The sequence below is a fragment of the Lepidochelys kempii genome, chromosome 6 (assembly GCF_965140285.1).
Source record: "Lepidochelys kempii isolate rLepKem1 chromosome 6, rLepKem1.hap1, whole genome shotgun sequence".
NCBI lineage: Eukaryota > Metazoa > Chordata > Testudines > Cheloniidae > Lepidochelys > Lepidochelys kempii.
Window position 1 is genome coordinate 68,900,191 of NC_136385.1, and position 19,112 is coordinate 68,919,302.

Consider the following 19,112-nt stretch of genomic DNA (forward strand, 5'->3'; position numbering starts at 1 on the left):
GCACCTTAGAGACTAACCAATTTATCTGAGCGTGAGCTTTCGTGAGCTACAGCTCACTTCATCGGATGCACGCCGTGGAAACTGCAGCAGACTTTATATATACACAGAGACCATGAAACAATACCTCCTCCCACCCCACTGTCCTGCTGGTAATAGCTTATCTAAAGTGATCATCAAGTGATCATTTCAGCAAATGACTTACTTTCAGTGCTTTGAAGATAACCCCAGGTTGTCGTGGGGAACGGGTGGTATTGTTCTCCAGCTGGTACTCCACAGCTCTCCTAAGTCCCGAGAAGTCTGTGGGGGGATTGTAAGTCCTCGTTCCCTTGTAGTGGATTGAGCTGAAGGCTTCGGGAAAGCGGCTCAGTTTCCGGAAGCGATCCTGGATGAGTTTTTCAGGTGCCTCAGAGGGGTGATCTAAACCCATTCAAAAGCAGTAACAGGTGTATTAACAACTGCTGGTTTAGCATAACACTATTTAACAACCAGAAAGTGCTTTAACAATGCAAAGTGCTATACTCACATTCCTAACTACTCCTCACCACTCTTCTGTGATGCAGATAAACAAGTATTCCCCATTTGACACATGGGCAGAATGAAACATTTTCAAAAGTCGCCTCTGTTTTGGATACAGTGTTAGCCCCCTACAACCGAAGTTGAGAGCAGCTTAGCACAGCTAAAACTGAAATCAGTGGGAACTGTGGGTGGTCAGTATCTCTGAAAATCTGGGCTTACTGGTCTTAAAACTGGGCACCCAAAATTAGAGGCCAATTTGACATATCTGACATAAAAAAACAAACTTTATGCTAAAGTGTGATAGAACTCAGCAGTTCCTGGCTCGGGGCCACTAGGCCATACCATGAAAGGTTTAGTGTTAGTGCCTTCATTCCCACCACTCCTTATATGTTCTTTCTACATGCAGACCCTATGGCAGGAAAGGGAGTGTCTAGGTCTACTCTCACCCAGAAAAAACAAGCAACACAGAATTAGCAATTTCAGGTCAGACCAACAGTCTACCAACTCCTAGAACATGCTTCCAGCAATGGCATATGGTGTATGCTTCATAAGAAGGCAAATCCCCACCCCTTTTAAAAAAACACAACTCAGACATCCCAACATTGTCCGTCAAGCTGGACAACTGTGCGTTGCTGCATACAGTGTGTGTTAGGGAGGTGGATTCCCTTCTGGCTTCCACAGAGATCAGCTGATGCTCTGAAGTATATGTTTTTATTACCCTGCCATTGTGCATATAACTACAACTGACATTATTGGTCATAAAATTAACCAGCTACAGCATTTGACTCTGACCTCCTGAGGCAGTAAATTCCAGCAGCTAATTACATGCTGTGTGAAATCCTGCTTCCTTATTTATTCTACATTTACCTACCAAGGTGAGAAGGTGATGCCATTTTTGTATAGCCACTTTGTTGCTTAAAAATACATTCTGAAAAATAACTGTAGGGAGATGCTGGGCTGAGTTCCTTGTTTTTTCTATTTTGCTGAGTGCCTTGTGGTCAGCAAACACCCACCCTGAAGAAGCCAGCAACAATGTTGTGGGCCTGCAGGGAGTTGCTGTGGTCTTGCACAGCAGGGCACTTCTGGATGTACACAAACAGAAGGAAGCTAAACCCCATCTGCACTGATGTAGCCAGGTGTACTGATCAGGGCTCCCCACAACATATTAGAGCGTGGTAGGGGTGGACAAAGCCAAAAGAGGCTTTAGTGTACACTTTGAAAGAGTAGGTAAACTCCTGGTCCCTTTGAAGTCAATCACAAAACGCCCACTGACTTCAATGGAGCTAGGATTTCACTCATAGATGTGTAAACAAGCACTATGACTTAAATATGCTTAGTCTGGCATGCAATGAACCAAGTTAAAATGCTGAAGAAGGAAATAGACAGTGGTGAGAAATGACAACATAGTGGTGCTGACATCGTGTAAGGCATTGAAGGAAAACCTACTGGCAATATTGCATATTTTGAGCGACTCCCATAGGAAGAAGCAGGACAACCCACCAGCCATTGGCGACCACACACTCAGTCTGTTTCCTAGAATTAATGCCTGCCTAGGAATGGTACCAATCCCCAGAAATCCCAGTGCCCAGGGAAGGGTGCAGGTTTATAAACAAGTCCATTTCATACCTCTTACCCATTTAGTTCTGTAAGTATGATCTGTTTTATTTATTTTTGTGACAGGGTCCTCTACATCCCTATTATAATGTTAGGGTCCCCACTTTCACCTTGCCTTGCTCTATTACCCATCCTCATGGTCCAATGCCACAGTCACTGTCCTATGTTGAGGAGGATCACAGAAGTCTCCCTTCAGGACTAATCAGTGTTGATCATTAACTGGCTAACTGGGTTGCTACCCTGTGACTTAAATCCCTCACTCCACCATCAGAGCATAGCATGCTGCCTCTGCAGACCCTCTGCCAGCCTGAAACATGAGCAAGACCAGACTTTCACCCAGATCTTCCACATGGCAGTCCAATTAACAAATAACATTTAGCTATATTTTGATTCACTGTTTCTTTCTCTCTACTCACCGGAGCCCAATAGCTTGGTGTGCACAGTCTCATGGAAGATAATGACTGCAGGACCCAGAGTGGACAAAGGAACATCCAAGCCACAGCGGGCTGTGGTTGCCTTCAGCTCCTTAGTGAAATGTTTCAGGTAGGCCTCTGAAGCATCCCCAAGGAATTTGAAGAGGTCATTGTGGAGTCTGTCAGCATGCGTACGGTAGATGACAAGGTCAGAAATGGCCAGGACCTTCAGAAGCAGCCGCGTTCTCTGGCTCACGTTTACTGTGGCCCCAAGCAGACCTTCTGTGTCAATCACCACCACTTTGCAGACTGGGTCATAGGCTGCCCATACACCGACCGTGCAGGATTCTTGAGCTGGCGATGTCTTAAAGACCTCATGACCATAGAAGAAAGTGTGGTTAAGGGTGTGTGACTTGCCATCCCCAGTGTTCCCAAAGATGGACACCACCTTCAAGTGTTGGTCAGGCTTGCAGTCCAGTTTCTTAATAAAGTCTTCTTCATTCATCACCTTCCAAAATAAGAAAATTACAACATTATAGATGGGAAACTAGAGAAGACAACACTAAAAACAGAGCTGGCTTCAGGGCTCACAGGCTTCGTGAGGTCGAGCAACTTCCATTTAGGTCCTTTATAAACCTTACAAACATATAGGAGTCCCAGGCAAAATTTTCAAAAACACCAAAGTGTTGTAGGAGCTTAAGTCCCATTGACTTTTAATGGGACCCAGGCTTCTAAGTCATGTAGGTGCTCTTGCCCTCCATCATCAGTGGCCAAATGACAGCTCCTCCATATCCTATCACCAATTCTCCAAGCCCCCCAGAGCAATTTCTCACCCCCCCGGAGCAATACATCTTATGGGATGAGTAGAAAGGAAAAAAAAAAAAAGCCAGAGATTTAGATCCACACTTCTGAAGTGGATTAAAGCAATTTTTAAAGCAGGCTTTTCAAAACTGCAAGACAGACAGGATATTCCATCTTGTAATATACTTGATTAGGCCTTTTTTTTTTTTAAGCCACAAAAGTTTGAAAAACAAAACAAAACAAAAAACACATCACCTTCAATGCATACAATACATCTGGTTTCCGGGGCTTTTACTTAGGATAAGTGAGACTTGTCATACTATTTAATGGCAGATTGTGAGACACTTCTGTTCAGATAGCACAACAATGGGGCTCAGATAAAAGAGACGATCAGATAGACAAGGCAGGCTCACCTTAAATCCTAATTTTAATTGGAAAATAACAGTGCTTTAGAGTTCAAAGTTTTTGTCCTGCTGAAGGTCTGATTATTGTAGTTTACCATGTGTGTTCACATAGGGACAAGGCATCCTTCCTTCAATAGGTGTTTGCTCAAGACAATTTGTGTCACAAGAAGAGCAAAATAAAAACACTTACTGAGTGGGATTAAATTCAGTTCATTCCCCCCTTCACTCCTCCCATGGAGTTCCCTTCAATAGCGAAGGGCCGGATTTCCCTTCTACTGGCCACTAACTTCTGGAGGCCTGGGTCATCTCCAAGGAAAAGGAATAGAAAAGATTTCTTCCCATATGCTACTTCTCTCACAAGTGTGTCCCAAAACTCCCCACCCCTGCAGGCCAGTATGGTTGGAACATCTCAGAACACAAGATCCACAGAGGTCAGGAGGCAGTCAATGGATTTCTTTGAATAGGTTTATTCTTAGATCACTGATTCAGGTTCTAAAGCCCCACCCTGCTATGGTGAAATCTGTGAGCAAGATGTAGACTGTACATTAAAATAAAGAGAGTCTGTGTTCGAGGGAAAGGCTTGGAACAGCATTCAGAAGGAGAAATTATAGAGTATGGGGCCAGGTTAGTTACAGGCAGCCTCACAACATGAGGGAAGGAAGGAAACCATCCAGAAGCGCCTCTCCTTCTCATCCACGCCTTTACATGGAGTTATCAGGCTTTCCAGGGACACAGTGGGAAGGACGAAGGCACACCCGGGTTTTAGCTGGGGGCAGGAGTGTGCCTGTTTTTGACAGCTGTGTGTTTAAGGGACAGCTTCAAATGCTCAAGTATATTGTGACTGATTAAGACAATTGCCTCTGTAAGGCTCAATGCAGAAGCCTCGCTCTTTAAAAACATCTGCTAGGTTTCCTACTCCAGCCCTTTTCCGAGGACGCCAGTCTTTAAAGAAAAAATAATCTGTCCTTAACCCCTCCCTCCCTCTGCCCCAGAAGCTAGCACTAACCATAGTGCCTGACTATTACGGCCTCAGCACTCTCTGGAGGCCAGATGGGCAACAGCTTTGTTAAAACAATTGCTTAACTATTGGCTGGGCAACCAAGTGGGGATATTTCAGTGTCTTTGGTTACATGGGGTCAAGATGTCTGGTCTGGGATGTCTGGGTCTGGGGGAGGATCAGCAATGTTGGCAGCATGAAGGCAATAGAGAGAGGAAGAGGAGGCCAGCTCCATACAGAATTCCCAGCAACAGGTTTGTAATTCATTAGGGGCCTGATCCTGGACCAGGCCCTCACTGGGTAGGGGCAGTGAGCCCCAGCACCTCTTTCCTAACAAATTAAGCACTGGGCAGGGGCATTAATGTGATATGAATCTGCATAGCTCCAATGTTACTGTTCAGCACACACTCTTCTAAAATTACACCATGCTAGTGACCTGAACACTGAACTGTTTCACCTCTTTCCAATGCACTGAATACACCTGGGCATCCCTAGAGAATACAACACAACTGTGTAAAATCCAGCCACAGCAACTGGCTCACCAATTTCCCCTCCCAGATTTGGTCCATTTATGCCAGCCAATGACAATTGTTAAGCTTCATCCCAACTGAAAGCAATGAAGATCTAGAACTCAAATGCTTGCTTGCTCCCCTTTTTTGGGGGGGTGAGGGAAAGTCCTAAAGAGGCACAGATCTGCCAGGGTGAGCAACAGCATCTCCTGGTGTTGATGCTAAGGCCTAGGTGGTAGCAGCCCATCTACCACAAACACAGCTGTGTAAATTTCTCATGCTGCATAACACCACACCTCTAAAGTGACAATATCAGGGGACACGGGGCGGGGGGAACAAAACCACACCCATAAATGACACTGCAACATCTGATTTCAGAGAAAGAACTGCACAAGCCTGTCTAAAAAGTGTGGCCTTTTCCTTAGCCCTAGTCCCCCTGCCCATAGTGCTCTTTCTTCCCTTTTGCCATTGGAGATTAATTTACAGCTTTATTATACTTAGAGATCATAACTGATAAACACACTCTTCTACCTCTAATAAAAAGAAATCTTATCTTATTCCCCATATCACAGGTTATAACCACGTTTAGTCTTATTTTCGGTATAGATATTTATGATTATTTGCATTTGTGTTAATAATTGTCATATACTTACATAAAAGCCCCTCTCTAACATGCACTTTTGATGACATCCCCTGAGTGGGTTGTTAATGGGTTTGAATGTGGAACCTTCAGCACTAAAAGCATGAAACTCTACCACTACAGTTAAAGGGATCACTTCTGTAGCTGATAGGATCAGTAGACTCTTATCCTTCTGTGTGGATCAGCCATCAGACTGGGACAAAGATCCATAGTGCTAATGTGGTTCATGTTTGGCTCACTTGTCACTTGTAGAGGGAATTATATACTCAGAAATTTATAACACCTAATCTAATAACATGAGACTTGAGCAATAATAAAAGCAAAGCCATCAAAAAGGCAAGAGAACTATTAACATAACTTCTCTTGATCATCCTCAGGGCACGAAACATAGACTGTCAAAAAACTTGGAGGTTAACTTGTCTGGAAGTTAAGTACACTGTTTTGAACTTTACCCAATAAAGGGCCTGATCCAAAGCCCACTGAAGTCAACATATATCTTTTCACAGATTTATGGGCCATATGAACTGATGGGATCAGGGAGAAGGTAAAAAGATAGCCCAAGACTCCTAAGATGAACCTCCTATCCATGAATTTCTTGAAACCAATCTCATTCATTAACAATACATGTTAAAATTCATGTACAAAACCCATAAAATGAAAACATTCTCAATGACTGGCACCCAAACAACCTCAACTCTGACCCACAGACAAAACACTCACAATGACTACTACATCTAAATTAGTCTTATCCATTTTTCACAGAACTTTCTCCTCTCAGAACTGTGCATAGGACCTTTTATGTCTTACTCTTATTCATGCAAAGGTTGTACAAAGCCTTCCTGTTCATAAGCCATACACAATTCAAAAAATCAACAATGCTTCATATGATATTCAGGTAGTGTTGTATTGATAGTCTTGAACTGAAGTTTGGAATTCTATTAGTTTGAATTGTATTGACTGTTGCTTTTTAAATCCTACTCTTGGACTGGGTTCATTTTGGCCCAGCATTTCTGGTGACTAAAACTTAAAAGTGTTGGCAATCTATAGTTTTAGATGCCAAACTTATAAATCATCATATGTATCATTCAACAGACTTGTTTGACAACCAATATACCACAAAATCCCCCAACATACAACCACTACATCGCTTAAAAGTGTATATTTAAAAAACAAAACAAAAAAACCCCCAGAAATCAATGGAAAAATAAATGACAAGATTCCTGATATGTTCAAATATGTGTCATATATATCAGTTTTCAAATATCTGCAATAAATCAATGTCTAGAAAAAAAAGAGCAAAAATAAATGAATCACAAAAGGACTTCTTTCATTCTGAAAATTACTGGGTTTTTTTTAAAGTTATGCAATACAAAACATTCTATTTCTACACGTCTAAAAATCATTTTTAAAACTGGTAATACCTACATAAATTCAGACCAATGGCTCTTTCAACTAAAGTCAGAGTGGGAAAGAGTCAAATTAAGCTTTATAATGGAACAGCAGTTGCAACTTTAATTGTGTGGTCTCAACCAGTGCCTCCATAACAGACAGCACTGAACTTCTGAAATGCAGAAGTCAGGAATTTTTAAGCAGCGAATCTCAGAAAGGGTTAGCATTTAAATCATAGAAGTTGGAAATCAAAGAAATCCAGTCCATCTCTCCCAAGGCAACATGGCTCGCTGTGATACTAATGTTTTGGCCATTTCAGTTTTAAATTATTCAAACTATGGGGCTCCATCCAGGGCTGGATTAAGGCTGAAGCACTACAGACCCAGGCCTAAAATGCCAGCTCCTGGAATCAGGCAATGAAATCAGAATCTCAGCTTTCCTTGGGGAAAAAAACCCCCCAAAATCTAGGCCATATGGTTGTGAATTAAAGTCTGAAAATATGAACAGAGCATAACAGACGGAATGATATCTGTCTGGTTCTGCAAATTGAAAGAATGGCTCTGAGAGGTGTGAACTACTCCATGCATCTCAGTGCTTTGGGAAGCCCCACCAGTACCACCCAACGGAGGAAACTGTGCCATGAGACAAGCACAGTAAGCCCACCCACCAACCCCAATGCACCTCAGCTGTTGGGATAGTTACTGGGGGACCCCATGCTCCTGCCCCTACACCTCCAGAGGGGACTCCTGTTGGTGTCCTCACTGCCCCTCAGTGGAGGGGAGCAGGGGAAAGTCCCTGTTGTCACTCCAGGAGAAAGGGATTCTCTACAAGGGGAGGGAGCCCTCCCTCTGCCATGCAACTCCAAGTGGAATGCAGGACCATGGAATGCGGATGGGGCCACAGTGGGGCCTCTATGTTATGGTGCGCCTAGGGACTCAGACTGCCTTAATTCAACCCTGTTTCCACCACTCCTTTCCAGCTTTCAAATGCCTCAGAGACCAGAGATTCCATTCTTAGCAGGCAGTGTGACAAGTGGGCCAGAAGGATCAAAGCTGAGCGTTTAGTCTAAAAGGTAACCTGTAGATTTGGTTTCCTACTCACTTTATCTAATATTTCTTCTTTCTTGTCATGAGATTTTTGCTAGTGTGAAAAGTCTTTCCAAAAGGGTTATGCAAAGTAGTTAATTTATAAAATCAAGTATTCCTTACTTACAATTAAAATCTAATTTTTCATAGTGAATTACGCCCTGATACTGAAAACACTTCTGCACATTTAATTTTATAGTACCCTAAGTAGTCTCATAGACTTCAATAGGACTAACAAAGATAGGTAACCATGGGCACAAGTGTTTGCAGGAACAAGGCCTTATACCATCATAGGCCCTAATTCTGAGAGAGAGCCCAGGCAGTGGGGAGGGAAGGGAACAAAAGAGGCTTTAAATCAACTTTGTGCCTCTAGAATTCTATATGTGGCCCCCACAGCTGCCTATGGGCCACTGTCAGCCCAGAATAGTCAAAGCACAGTCTTAGGATATAGATATTCAGGCCTGTCTGTAAAGGCCTATCGTCTAAGAATTTAGGTGTATTCTTACCACTTGGCTAGTTATAGAGGTACAAAAGAGAATCAAAATCACTGCCTGCCAATGTAAGGGCCTTCTCTTACTGTGACAGTCTGAGGCCCTGTTCTTAGGCTAAGGCCTTTGGCTAAGCAACAGATGCAGCCATAAGCTGGGAAGCGAACGGTCACATCCTCACATTCCAAACTAGTCACATTGAAATAAGGTGCTATTGGGCTGTTAGGATACAATCCCGTCCTGATAGTGCCTATCACCTCCAGAGAAAGGGAAGTGCCTAGAAAATGTAAAAGGAAACTTAGTTTGATAGCATCCTGTCTGGCAAGAACTCACTTATCAATAGTTGGGATGTGAAATCCTCACTTCTGTATTGTTTTGTCATTATAGTTCCCACTTTGCTATTGTTTGTCTGTATAATCTCTGTCTGGTTCTGTGATTGTTTCTGTCTGCTGTATAATTAATTTTGCTGGGTGTAAACTAATTAAGGTGGTGGGATATAAATGCGTACATAGTCATGTTACAACGTTAGGATTGGTTAGTTAAATTTCAGGAACATGACTGGTTAAGGTATAGCAAAGCAGAAGTCAAGTTTTACTATATAGTCTGCAGTCAATCAGGAAGTGAGTGGGTGGGTGTGGGCATGCGGGTGGGGGAGATGGGAACAGGGAATGGGGGTAAGGAAACTGGAATCATGTTTTGCTAACTGGGGAAATAGGAACAGGGAATGGGGGTAAGGAAATTGGAATAATGTTTTGCTAAGGGCAGGAATGGGAACAGGGACACAGGTGTAAAGCTCTGTGATGTCAGAGCTGGGAAGGAGGATACTAAGGAAGGAAACTGGAATCATGCTTGCTGGAATTTCACCCCAATAAACATAGAATTGTTTGCACCTTTGGACTTCGGGTATTGTTGCTCTCTGTTCATGTGAGAAGGACCAGGGAAGTAAATGGGTGAAGGAATAAGCCCCTTAACACACAGCTCACTCCAGCCATGCCCCTTCCCACCATTAACTCTCCCCTTGTGCTAGGGGCTGCAAGGAGTTGCATAGGACTGTTCCACCAGGGAAGCCCCTTTACGCTGAGAGTATTCCCTAAGGGGAGGCCACTGTACCCTCTTTTTGCCTATGGAATGGTGTAAAGAGAGAATGGGAGAGAATCAGGACCATCTTTATTCTTAGAATGAAAATTGTTCAGGGTGGAGGCAGTAGCTTCATGTGTGTTTGTACAGCTCCTAGCATAATGTAATCCTGATTGGCGCAGCTGGGCATTTAAAAAAATAACATAACGTTATTATTGAAAAGTACAGGCTGCCCACGCATGGAACATGAGACTGTTGGGCTCTTGCCCATGAAAGGCAAGAAGGCAGGAGTGACAAAACCTTTTTTACAAACTTTGGGCAAGCAATGGAGACTATGAATCCAATTTCAAAGGTCTTGAGGCACACCAGGCATATTGTGGGGAAAAACTGTAAAGAGGACCCGTTACCCTGAGACAGGATAGTAATTGGGAACCAAGCAATTACCGGGGAGGTTACATCCATAAGGGGCAGCTGGGTGGTACAAAACAGCTAACGAGCTTTCTAACAACTTCTGAAAGCAAGGTAGATAGATCCCCTTGTAACTGATCCCCTAGGTGGAGTACTCTTTTTTATTTTTGTGCTAATCTGAGAACAATGAATACTTCCTCTGCTCTGTGAGGAATCCAACCAGATTATTTATTTTTCAGAACAGCTGACAAGAATGGAGCAGGAATGTTAATAATACTTTGTACTCACAGTATTCAGATTTCAGAGTGGTAGCCATGTTACTCTGTATCAGCAAAAAGAACGAGGAGTACTTCTGGCACCTTAGAGACTAACAAATTTATTTGAGCATAAGCTTTCATGTTGAAGGGTTCTCCGACTGGTTTTTGAATGTTATCATTCTTGACATCTGATTTGTATCCATTTATTCTTTTACATAGAGACTGTCCAGTTTGGCCAATGTACATGGCAGAGGGGCATTGCTGGCACATGATGGCATATATCACATTGGTAGATGTGCAGGTGAGCGAGCCTCTGATAGCGTGGCTGATGTGATTAGATCCTATGATGGTGCCCCATGAATAGATATGTGGACAGAGTTGGCAACAGGCTTTGTTGCAAGGATAGGTTCCTGGGTTAGTTCGAAAACACTTCAATCTCCCCAATCACTCGATTACAGATCTAAAAGTCGCAATACTACAACAAAAAAACTTCAAAAACAGACTCCAATGAGAAACTGCTGAATTGGAATTAATTTGCAAACTGGATACTATTAAATTAGGCTTGAATAAAGACTGGGAGTCGATGGGTCATTACACAAAGTAAAACTATTTCCCCATGCTTATTTTCCCCCCTACTGTTACTCACACCTTCTTGTCAACTGTTGGAAATGGGCCATCCTGATTATCACTACAAAAAGTTTTTTTTTCTCCTGCTGATAATAGCTCACCTTAACGGATTACTCTCATTATAGTTGGTATGGCAACACCCATTTTTTCATATTCTCTGTGTGTGTATATATATATATATATATATCTTCCTACTGTATTTTCCACTGCATGCATCCGATGAAGTGGGTTTTAGCCCATGAAAGCTTATGCCCAAATAAATTTGTTAGTCTCTAAGGTGCCACAAGGTGTCTCATTCTTTTTGCTCGTAGTATTCAGAGTCCTTCTCAGACATTAATTTGGCCTCCCAATGTGCTGTGAGGAAAACAGGTATTATCACCCCCATTTTACTAATACAGACAGGGAGTCACAGGCAACTGAAGTGATTTGCCCAATGGACAGTAAGTCAGTAACAGAGCCAAGAATAGCATCCAGTGATCCTGACTCCTAGACATCTTTTCTAATTACTAGACAACACTCCCTCCATACTAACAAAGTTTAACTTCATTGTGGCGCAGAAACATCTTATGCAAGGGCCTTTGATGGGGTTGTATTTAAAGAATATTTTCTACATGCTGCATCATAAACTCTCTCTTAATCTAATCCCCTTTGAGCCCAATGGGAAAGTGTGAAATAGGATGGGGGAGGGGGAAGGCAGGGAGTCAAGATCTCACTAGGAGGAATATGACAGTTCCAGTTTCATATGACCACCAAGCTACTCAGCCAACAGTGAGAAAAAAGCAGTGGGAGGCACTGAGCTCCAAGGGCTGCTCCTGTACCTGCCTCTGAGGGTACGTCTACACAGCAATGTAAGCCTAGGGTTAGTGGGACTCACGTCAGCTGACCCACACTGCATTTTAACCCTAAGATAAGGGGTGTTAGATGGGGTGGGATCTGAGTTACCCAGGAAAGAATTTTCTGTAGTATCTGGCTGGTGAATCTTGCCCATATGCTCAGGGTTTAGCTGATTGCCATATTTGGCGTCGGGAAGGAATTTTCCTCCAGGGCAGATTGGAAGAGGCCCTGGAGGTTTTTCGCCTTCTTCTGTAGCATGGGGTACGGGTCACTGACTGGAGGATTCTCTGCTCCTTGAAGTCTTTAAACCATGATTTGAGGACTTCAGTAGCTCAGACATAGGTGAGGTTTTTCGCAGGAGTGGGTAGGTGAGATTCTGTGGCCCGCGTTGTGCAGGAGGTCAGATTAGATGATCGTAATGGTCCCTTCTGACCTTAGTATCTATGAATCTATGATTTTCTGACGCGTGCTCAAATCAAGGGCTCTGGCATCCACACTGCAGTGCACAGACCTGAATCAAAGTAACCCTAGCCCAGAGCATCTAGCACACCCCTTCCCATGTCGACACACCAGACTTACAAATGTGTTGTACCGTGGGAAAACTCTGCTGCCCCCCTTTTTCCTAACCGTGATGGGTGCTATTGATGGGACACAGGTATCCATATGGAGCTCATGGACTGCATAATTAGCTCCTCTCGTGGCTGTCAGTAGAAGAAAACCTGGATTTGTGTTGGAAATGGCCCACCTTGATTATCATACACATTGTAAGGAGAGTGATCACTTTAGATAAGCTATTACCAGGATAAGAGTGGGGTAGGAGGAGGTATTTTTTCATGCTTTGTGTGTATATAATAATATCTTCTAAACTTTCCACAGTATGCATCCGATGAAGTGAGCTGTAGCTCACGAAAGCTCATGCTCAAATAAATTGGTTAGTCTCTAAGGTGCCACAAGTATTCCTTTTCTTTTCGTGAATACAGACTAACACGGCTGTTACTCTGAAACCCATCTAATATGAGAATTGGGCTCTTCACCTCTAGGCTGAGTCACACTGGCAGGAAAATGCCCACGTGCTCCTGTCCTGAGGATAATTAGGCCATCAGGCTCCAGGGCTGTCAGACTATTCAAATGGAGCTTGGCCATTCTTAATTTTTAAAATGGGATGTTCCATGAAGGTGGTTTTAGTTGGTTGTTTTTTTATTTATTTGTGTGCGTGTGTGTTGAAGTTTGACATAAAAGGTAGGTTTCAGAGGAAAAAAACCACACACACCCGCCTCAGCCTGGCCCCTGCCAGCTCTAGAGCAGTGAAGTGCATCCCTAGGGCTTGGGATACAGTGTATTCCAGCACTCTCCCAGGATCCTTTATCCCTGCCCCCACTACACCCCAGAACCTGTGGGCCTGGCTCCAACTCACCACCCTCACAGTGCCCGTGTGCCCCTTCACACGCAGCCCCAGGGCGGGCAAGGAAGGCCCAGGAGCAAAGGCCACAGAGTGGAGTGGGGAACCAGCAGCTGCCCTGCAGGCAGGGAGAGCAGCAGAGTTCCTGACTCAAAGCTGTGGGAGGGGTGACCCCCAACATTCTGGCAGCCGGGAGCTGTCTCCCACCCATCAGCTTTGCTCCCTGCTCCAGGCAAGCTCTGCTCAGCAGCGAGGAGGAAACGGAGCAGCTGCAACAGGAGGCTGCGGGGAGGTTTTGGGGCTGACTCCCACTCGCCTCCCTGATAGTGCACGTGTCCCAGGCACCTCTGCACATGCAGCCCCAGGGAGAGCAGGGGCAGGGGCAAAGAGCAGAGTGGGGATGTGCAGGGAAGGGGAGCAGCCAAGGTATTGGGGGTCATCCTCCCCCAGTGGTGCTGCTCCTTCTTCCTGCAGGGCAGCTGCTTAGTCCCCCCTCCGCTCTCTGGCCCTTGCTCCCAGGCCCTCCCAGGGGCTGTATGCACTGAGGCACCCGGGCTGTGCTCTTGTGACCAGAAAGCAGCTCTCTTCGATCAGAAGCTTTTTGCAGTCTCCACTGAAAACCCTGTAGGCTCTCTGATAAGGCACTTCCAGACCAGTGCTCAGCAGACAATGGGCTAACGCTGACCTAAGCTGCTGCCATTTGCAAAGAGATGTGTGGTTTCATTTTGCAATACAGTGCAAGAGACTGTACCACAGATTGTCAGCATAGAGAGGATTAAGTAAATTGCCCAAGGAACTCTGGGATACATCTGTGACCCGAATCAAACCGGAGCTGTGTGCACATATGAAAGCAATAGAGCTCAGACCTTAGATCCCAGCTTAACACAGGCTCAGACTTTCCAGCCTTGCAGGGTCCTGGGACCCTAGGTTAGCACAACTGTTGTGTGGACACAAAGGGGTCTAGGTTTACATTGCTGTGTAGACATACCCTGACTGGCCCCGGCTGGAACAGGGGAGTACAGCTGTGGGAAAGGCCAAGAGAGACTGCATGAGAGGAGAAAAGCGGTCAGGAGATTACCAGACTGCCTCCCATGGCTTCTCTTCAAACCTCTACTTGTTCTGTCTGCCTGTCTTCTGCTTCCACTGGAACCCTACAAAGAGCCCTTTGGTAAGCATCGGGAAGGCATCAGCATATCTGCCAATAATCCTAGTTTAGCTAGGTTTTGAAAAACCATCCTGAGACTAAGGGACAAGCAAATACTAAGTAGCCTACACCCTATTTTCAGATCTGTGCCTAGTTCAGCAAGAGGGCAGAAGTGTGACCACACATGCAGTGGTGAACGGCAAGAAGCAGGAAAGGGAACCTGCACTCTCACTGCAGGCAAGAAGAAGCCAGTTGCTCAGGGGGAAGGTAGAACAAGCAAGCCATAGGGAGAAAAGTGATGATACAATGCATTCCAAGAATTATTTTTCAAATCAGCCAGGAGTCAGGCTGGGGACCACTGTCAGAGTTACGTATTCTGCTGAGTTTTGTATGACTCCTCTTGCACTTCTAAGAAAAAAGTATCCTAATGTTCTCCAAAATGCTTACAGACCCGGGAGGTAGAGAGTGAAGAGCTGCTTTGTAGGAGCAGGTTTCAGAGTAACAGCCGTGTTAGTCTGTATTCGCAAAAAGAAAAGGAGTACTTGTGGCACCTTAGAGACTAACCAATTTATTTGAGCATGAGCTTTCGTGAGCTACAGCTGAGCTACAACTACAGCTGTAGCTCACTTGAGCTGTAGCTCACGAAAGCTTATGCTCAAATAAATTGGTTAGTCTCTAAGGTGCCACACGTACTCCTTTTCTTTTTGTAGGAGCACTGCATCTGTCAACACTTTTCAGTTGCTACCATTCTTTGCACTGGGAGAACAGAAAGCCAACCAAGTGGGGGAGAGGGAACTGGAAAAGGAGTAGGAGAAAGATGAGGAAGTGCTGGGGAGGGAATGACAGGGACTGAGAGCTGAGACATTCATAGAAGCTGGGGAGAAACAAATTCACAAAGATACATAGGAAAGAAAAGCTTCCTAAATCGAATGGGGGGAGGGGAGGGGGGGGGAAACAGGTGAAACGGATGCCAGGGACATGGAAGCCCCAGTTTCAGACCATACAAACAAGAGGCCCCACCCCTAAGAGTTGGGAACCTCTGTGCAAGCCCTGCATCTGATTGGTGCCACAACTCTGCCTCCTTTTAGAAGTCTGCTGCAAAGGCCCCACTGTGGCACTTAAGGCTGCAGGAAAGCAGGGAAAAGTCCTGGGGAAAAAGCTCAGGCTGACAGCGTCATCAAAATATTCCCACATCAGCAGATGCAGGGGGAAGATGTTACAGAAACTGGGAGCATTTGCCACACAAATGCTTCTCCACACACAGAGGCAAGCAGTAAAACACAGAGATGAGATCTTCTCCAAAGACAGAAGTCATTTTGTTAGTTTGTTTTGATTGCTAAGGATTTCCTCTTTAGGAAAATGTGTCCCATGACTTTCTATCCTTTCACCTCTGGACTCTGACCTGGCTCAATCCAGCAAGTAATAAAGTATTTTCAGGACTATTCAGGGAGTGAAGCAGCTCAGCAATGCTCCTTAAAGCAGCTTTCCATCAATAGTGCATGTAACTTTTAAATTAGAGGGAACAGTAGACCCCAACAGCAGAGCAACCTATTGCCCAACAGTTGCATAAAATGACCAACCAGATCATCTTTAATGGGCCATCCTTGGGTCAAGTACAGGATGTAGTTTCCTTTCCATCTTCTATGTTCAGCAGTCATCCAGGGCATCTAAACTGTCTTTAGTGTTTCCATGGAGCAGTATATATATCCTGTGCAGTGTTTAGAGGAAGAAGCTCAATTCCATACCCTTGAGCAACAGTTGACAAAAGGTCTCTCACTACAGGGGTTACAGAGAAACTCAAGCATGGGGCTGAACTCAGGAGGTGGAAAGGGTTGCTCTGTTAACAAGGAAAGTAAAATTCTTACATTGGAGAGGGAGATGTTGGTTGCTGTAGGAGTTTCAGCTGAGAGAATCAACAATAAGTGGACCAACCTTTCTCCATTTAATATTGTGGCTTCCAGGAACCTAGGCCCTTGTAACTCGCTGCAGGAAGCTTTCTTCCTCTCTTTGTTAAGAAACTCTAGCAACAAAGCTTTTTTCCTTGCCCCACTTTGACTGAAAACAAGAGGCCTAGCTGTCTCTTATGACTACTGCTCTAGGTTCATAAGTCAGTCACCTCATGCTACAGAAGGCAGAATGCACATGATCAACCATAGAATCATAGAATATCAGGGTTGGAAGGGACCTCACAAGGCCATCTAGTCCAACCCCCTGCTCAAAGCAGGACCAATCCCCAACTAAATCATCCCAGCCAGGGCTTTGTCAAGCCTGACCTTAAAAACTTCTAAGGAAGGAGATTCCACCACCTCCCTAGGTAATGCATTCCAGTGTTTCACCACCCTCCTAGTGAAAAAGTTTTTCCTAATATCCAACCTAAACCTCCCTCACTGCAACTTGAGACCATTACTCCTTGTTCTGTCATCTGCTACCACTGAGAACAGTCTAGATCCATCCTCTTTGGAACCCCCTTTCAGGTAGTTGAAAGCAGCTATCAAATCCCCCCTCATTCTTCTCTTCCGCAGACTAAACAATCCCAGTTCCCCCAGCCTCTCCTCATAAATCATGTGTTCCAGTACCCTAATCATTTTTATTGCCCTCTGCTGGACTCTTTCCAATTTTTCCACATCCTTCTTGTAATGTGGGGCCCAAAACTGGACACAGTACTCCAGATGAGGCCTCACCAGTGTCATAGAATCATAGAATATCAGGGTTGGAAGGGACCCCAGAAGGTCATCTAGTCCAACCCCCTGCTCAAAGCAGGACCAATTCCCAGTTAAATAGAGGGGAACGATCACGTCCCTCGATCTGCTGGCAATGCCCCTACTTATATATCCCAAAATGCCACTGGCCTTCTTGGTAACAAGGGCACACTGTTGACTCATATCTAGCTTCTCGTCCACTGTAACCCCTAGGTCCTGTTCTGCAGAACTGCTGCCTAGCCATTCAATCCCTAGTCCATAGCGATGCATGGGATTCTTCCGTCCTAAGTGCGGACTCTGCACTTGTCCTTGTTGAACCTCATCAGATTTCTTTTGGCCCAATCCTCCAATTTGTCTAGGTCCCTCTGTATCCTATCCCTACCCTCCAGGGTATCTTCCTCTCCTCCCAGTTTAGTGTTATCTGCAAACTTGCTGAGGGTGCAATCCACACCGTCCTCCAGATCATTTATGAAGATATTGAACAAAACCAGCCCCAGGACCGACCCTTGGGGCACTCCACTTGATACCGGCTGCCAACTAGACATAGAGCCATTGATCACTACCCGTTGAGCCCGACAATCTCGCCAACTTTCTATCCACCTTATAGTCCATTCATCCATCCCATACTTCTTTAACTTGCTGACAAGAATACTGTGGGAGACCATGTCAAAAGCTTTGCTAAAGTCAAGGAAAAACACGTCCACTGCTTTCCCCTCATCCACAGAGCCAGTTATCTCATCATAGAAGGCAATTAGATTAGTCAGGCATGACTTGCCCTTGGTGAATCCATGCTGACTGTTCCTGATCACTATCCTCTCCTCTAAGTGCTTCAGAATTGATTCCTTGAGGACCTGCTCCATGATTTTTCCAGGGACTGAGGTGAGGCTGACTGGCCTGTAGTTCCCAAGATCCTCTTTCTTCCCTTTTTTAAAAATGGGCACTACATTAGCCTTTTTCCAGTCATCCGGGACTTCCCCCGATTGCCATGAATTTTCAAAGATAATGGCCAATGGCTCTGCAATCACATCCGCCAATTCCTTTAGCACTCTCGGATGCAGCGCATCCGGCCCCATGGACTTGTGCTCGTCCAGCTTTTCTAAATAGTCCCGAACCACTTCTTTCTCCACAGAGGGCTGGTCACCTCCTCCCCATGCTATGCTGCCCAGTGCAGTAGTCTGGGAGCTGACCTTGTTCATGAAGACAGAGGCAAAAAGCATTGAGTACATTAGCTTTTTCCACATCCTCTGTCACTAGGTTGCCTCCCTCATTCAGTAAGGGGCCCACACTTTCCTTGACTTTCTTCTTGTTGCCAACATACCTGAAGAAACCCTTCTTGTTACTCTTAACATCTCTTGCTAGCTGCAACTCCAGGTGTGATTTGGCCTTCCTGATTTCACTCCTGCATGCCCGAGCAATATTTTTATACTCTTCCCTGGTCATTTGTCCAATCTTCCACTTCTTGTAAGCTTCCTTTTTGTGTTTAAGATCAGCAAGGATTTCACTGTTAAACCAAGCTGCTTGCCTGCCATATTTACTATTCTTTCTACACATCGGGATGGTTTGTCCCTGTAACCTCAATAAAGATTCTTTAAAATGCAGCCAGCTCTCCTGGACTTCTTTCCCTCTCATGTTATTCTCCCAGGGGATCCTGCCCATCAGTTCCCTGAGGTAGTCAAAGTCTGCTTTTCTGAAGTCCAGGGTCCATATTCTGCTGCTCTCCTTTCTTCCCTGTGTCAGGATCCTAAACTCTACCATCTCATGGTCACTGCCTCCCAGGTTCCCATACACTTTTGCTTCCCCTACTAATTCTT

The 19,112-nt window shown here is 44.8% G+C and overlaps 1 protein-coding gene across 4 annotated transcripts in view; it reads right to left on the bottom strand.

The window, feature by feature from the left end:
- ZFYVE1 (zinc finger FYVE-type containing 1) overlaps positions 1-19,112 on the bottom strand; it is a 40,289-nt gene that overhangs the window by 16,968 nt on the left and 4,209 nt on the right. For 3 of the 4 annotated variants that reach the window (XM_073348528.1, XM_073348527.1, XM_073348526.1), the window contains 2 exons: positions 2,547-3,051; positions 203-417 (listed from right to left, as the gene is read on the bottom strand). In XM_073348528.1, the coding sequence (XP_073204629.1) occupies positions 203-417; positions 2,547-3,051 (720 nt within the window). Of the gene's footprint in view, positions 1-202; positions 418-2,546; positions 3,052-10,629; positions 11,327-19,112 lie in introns of those variants that run through there. The other variant, XM_073348529.2, reaches the window with a different exon arrangement.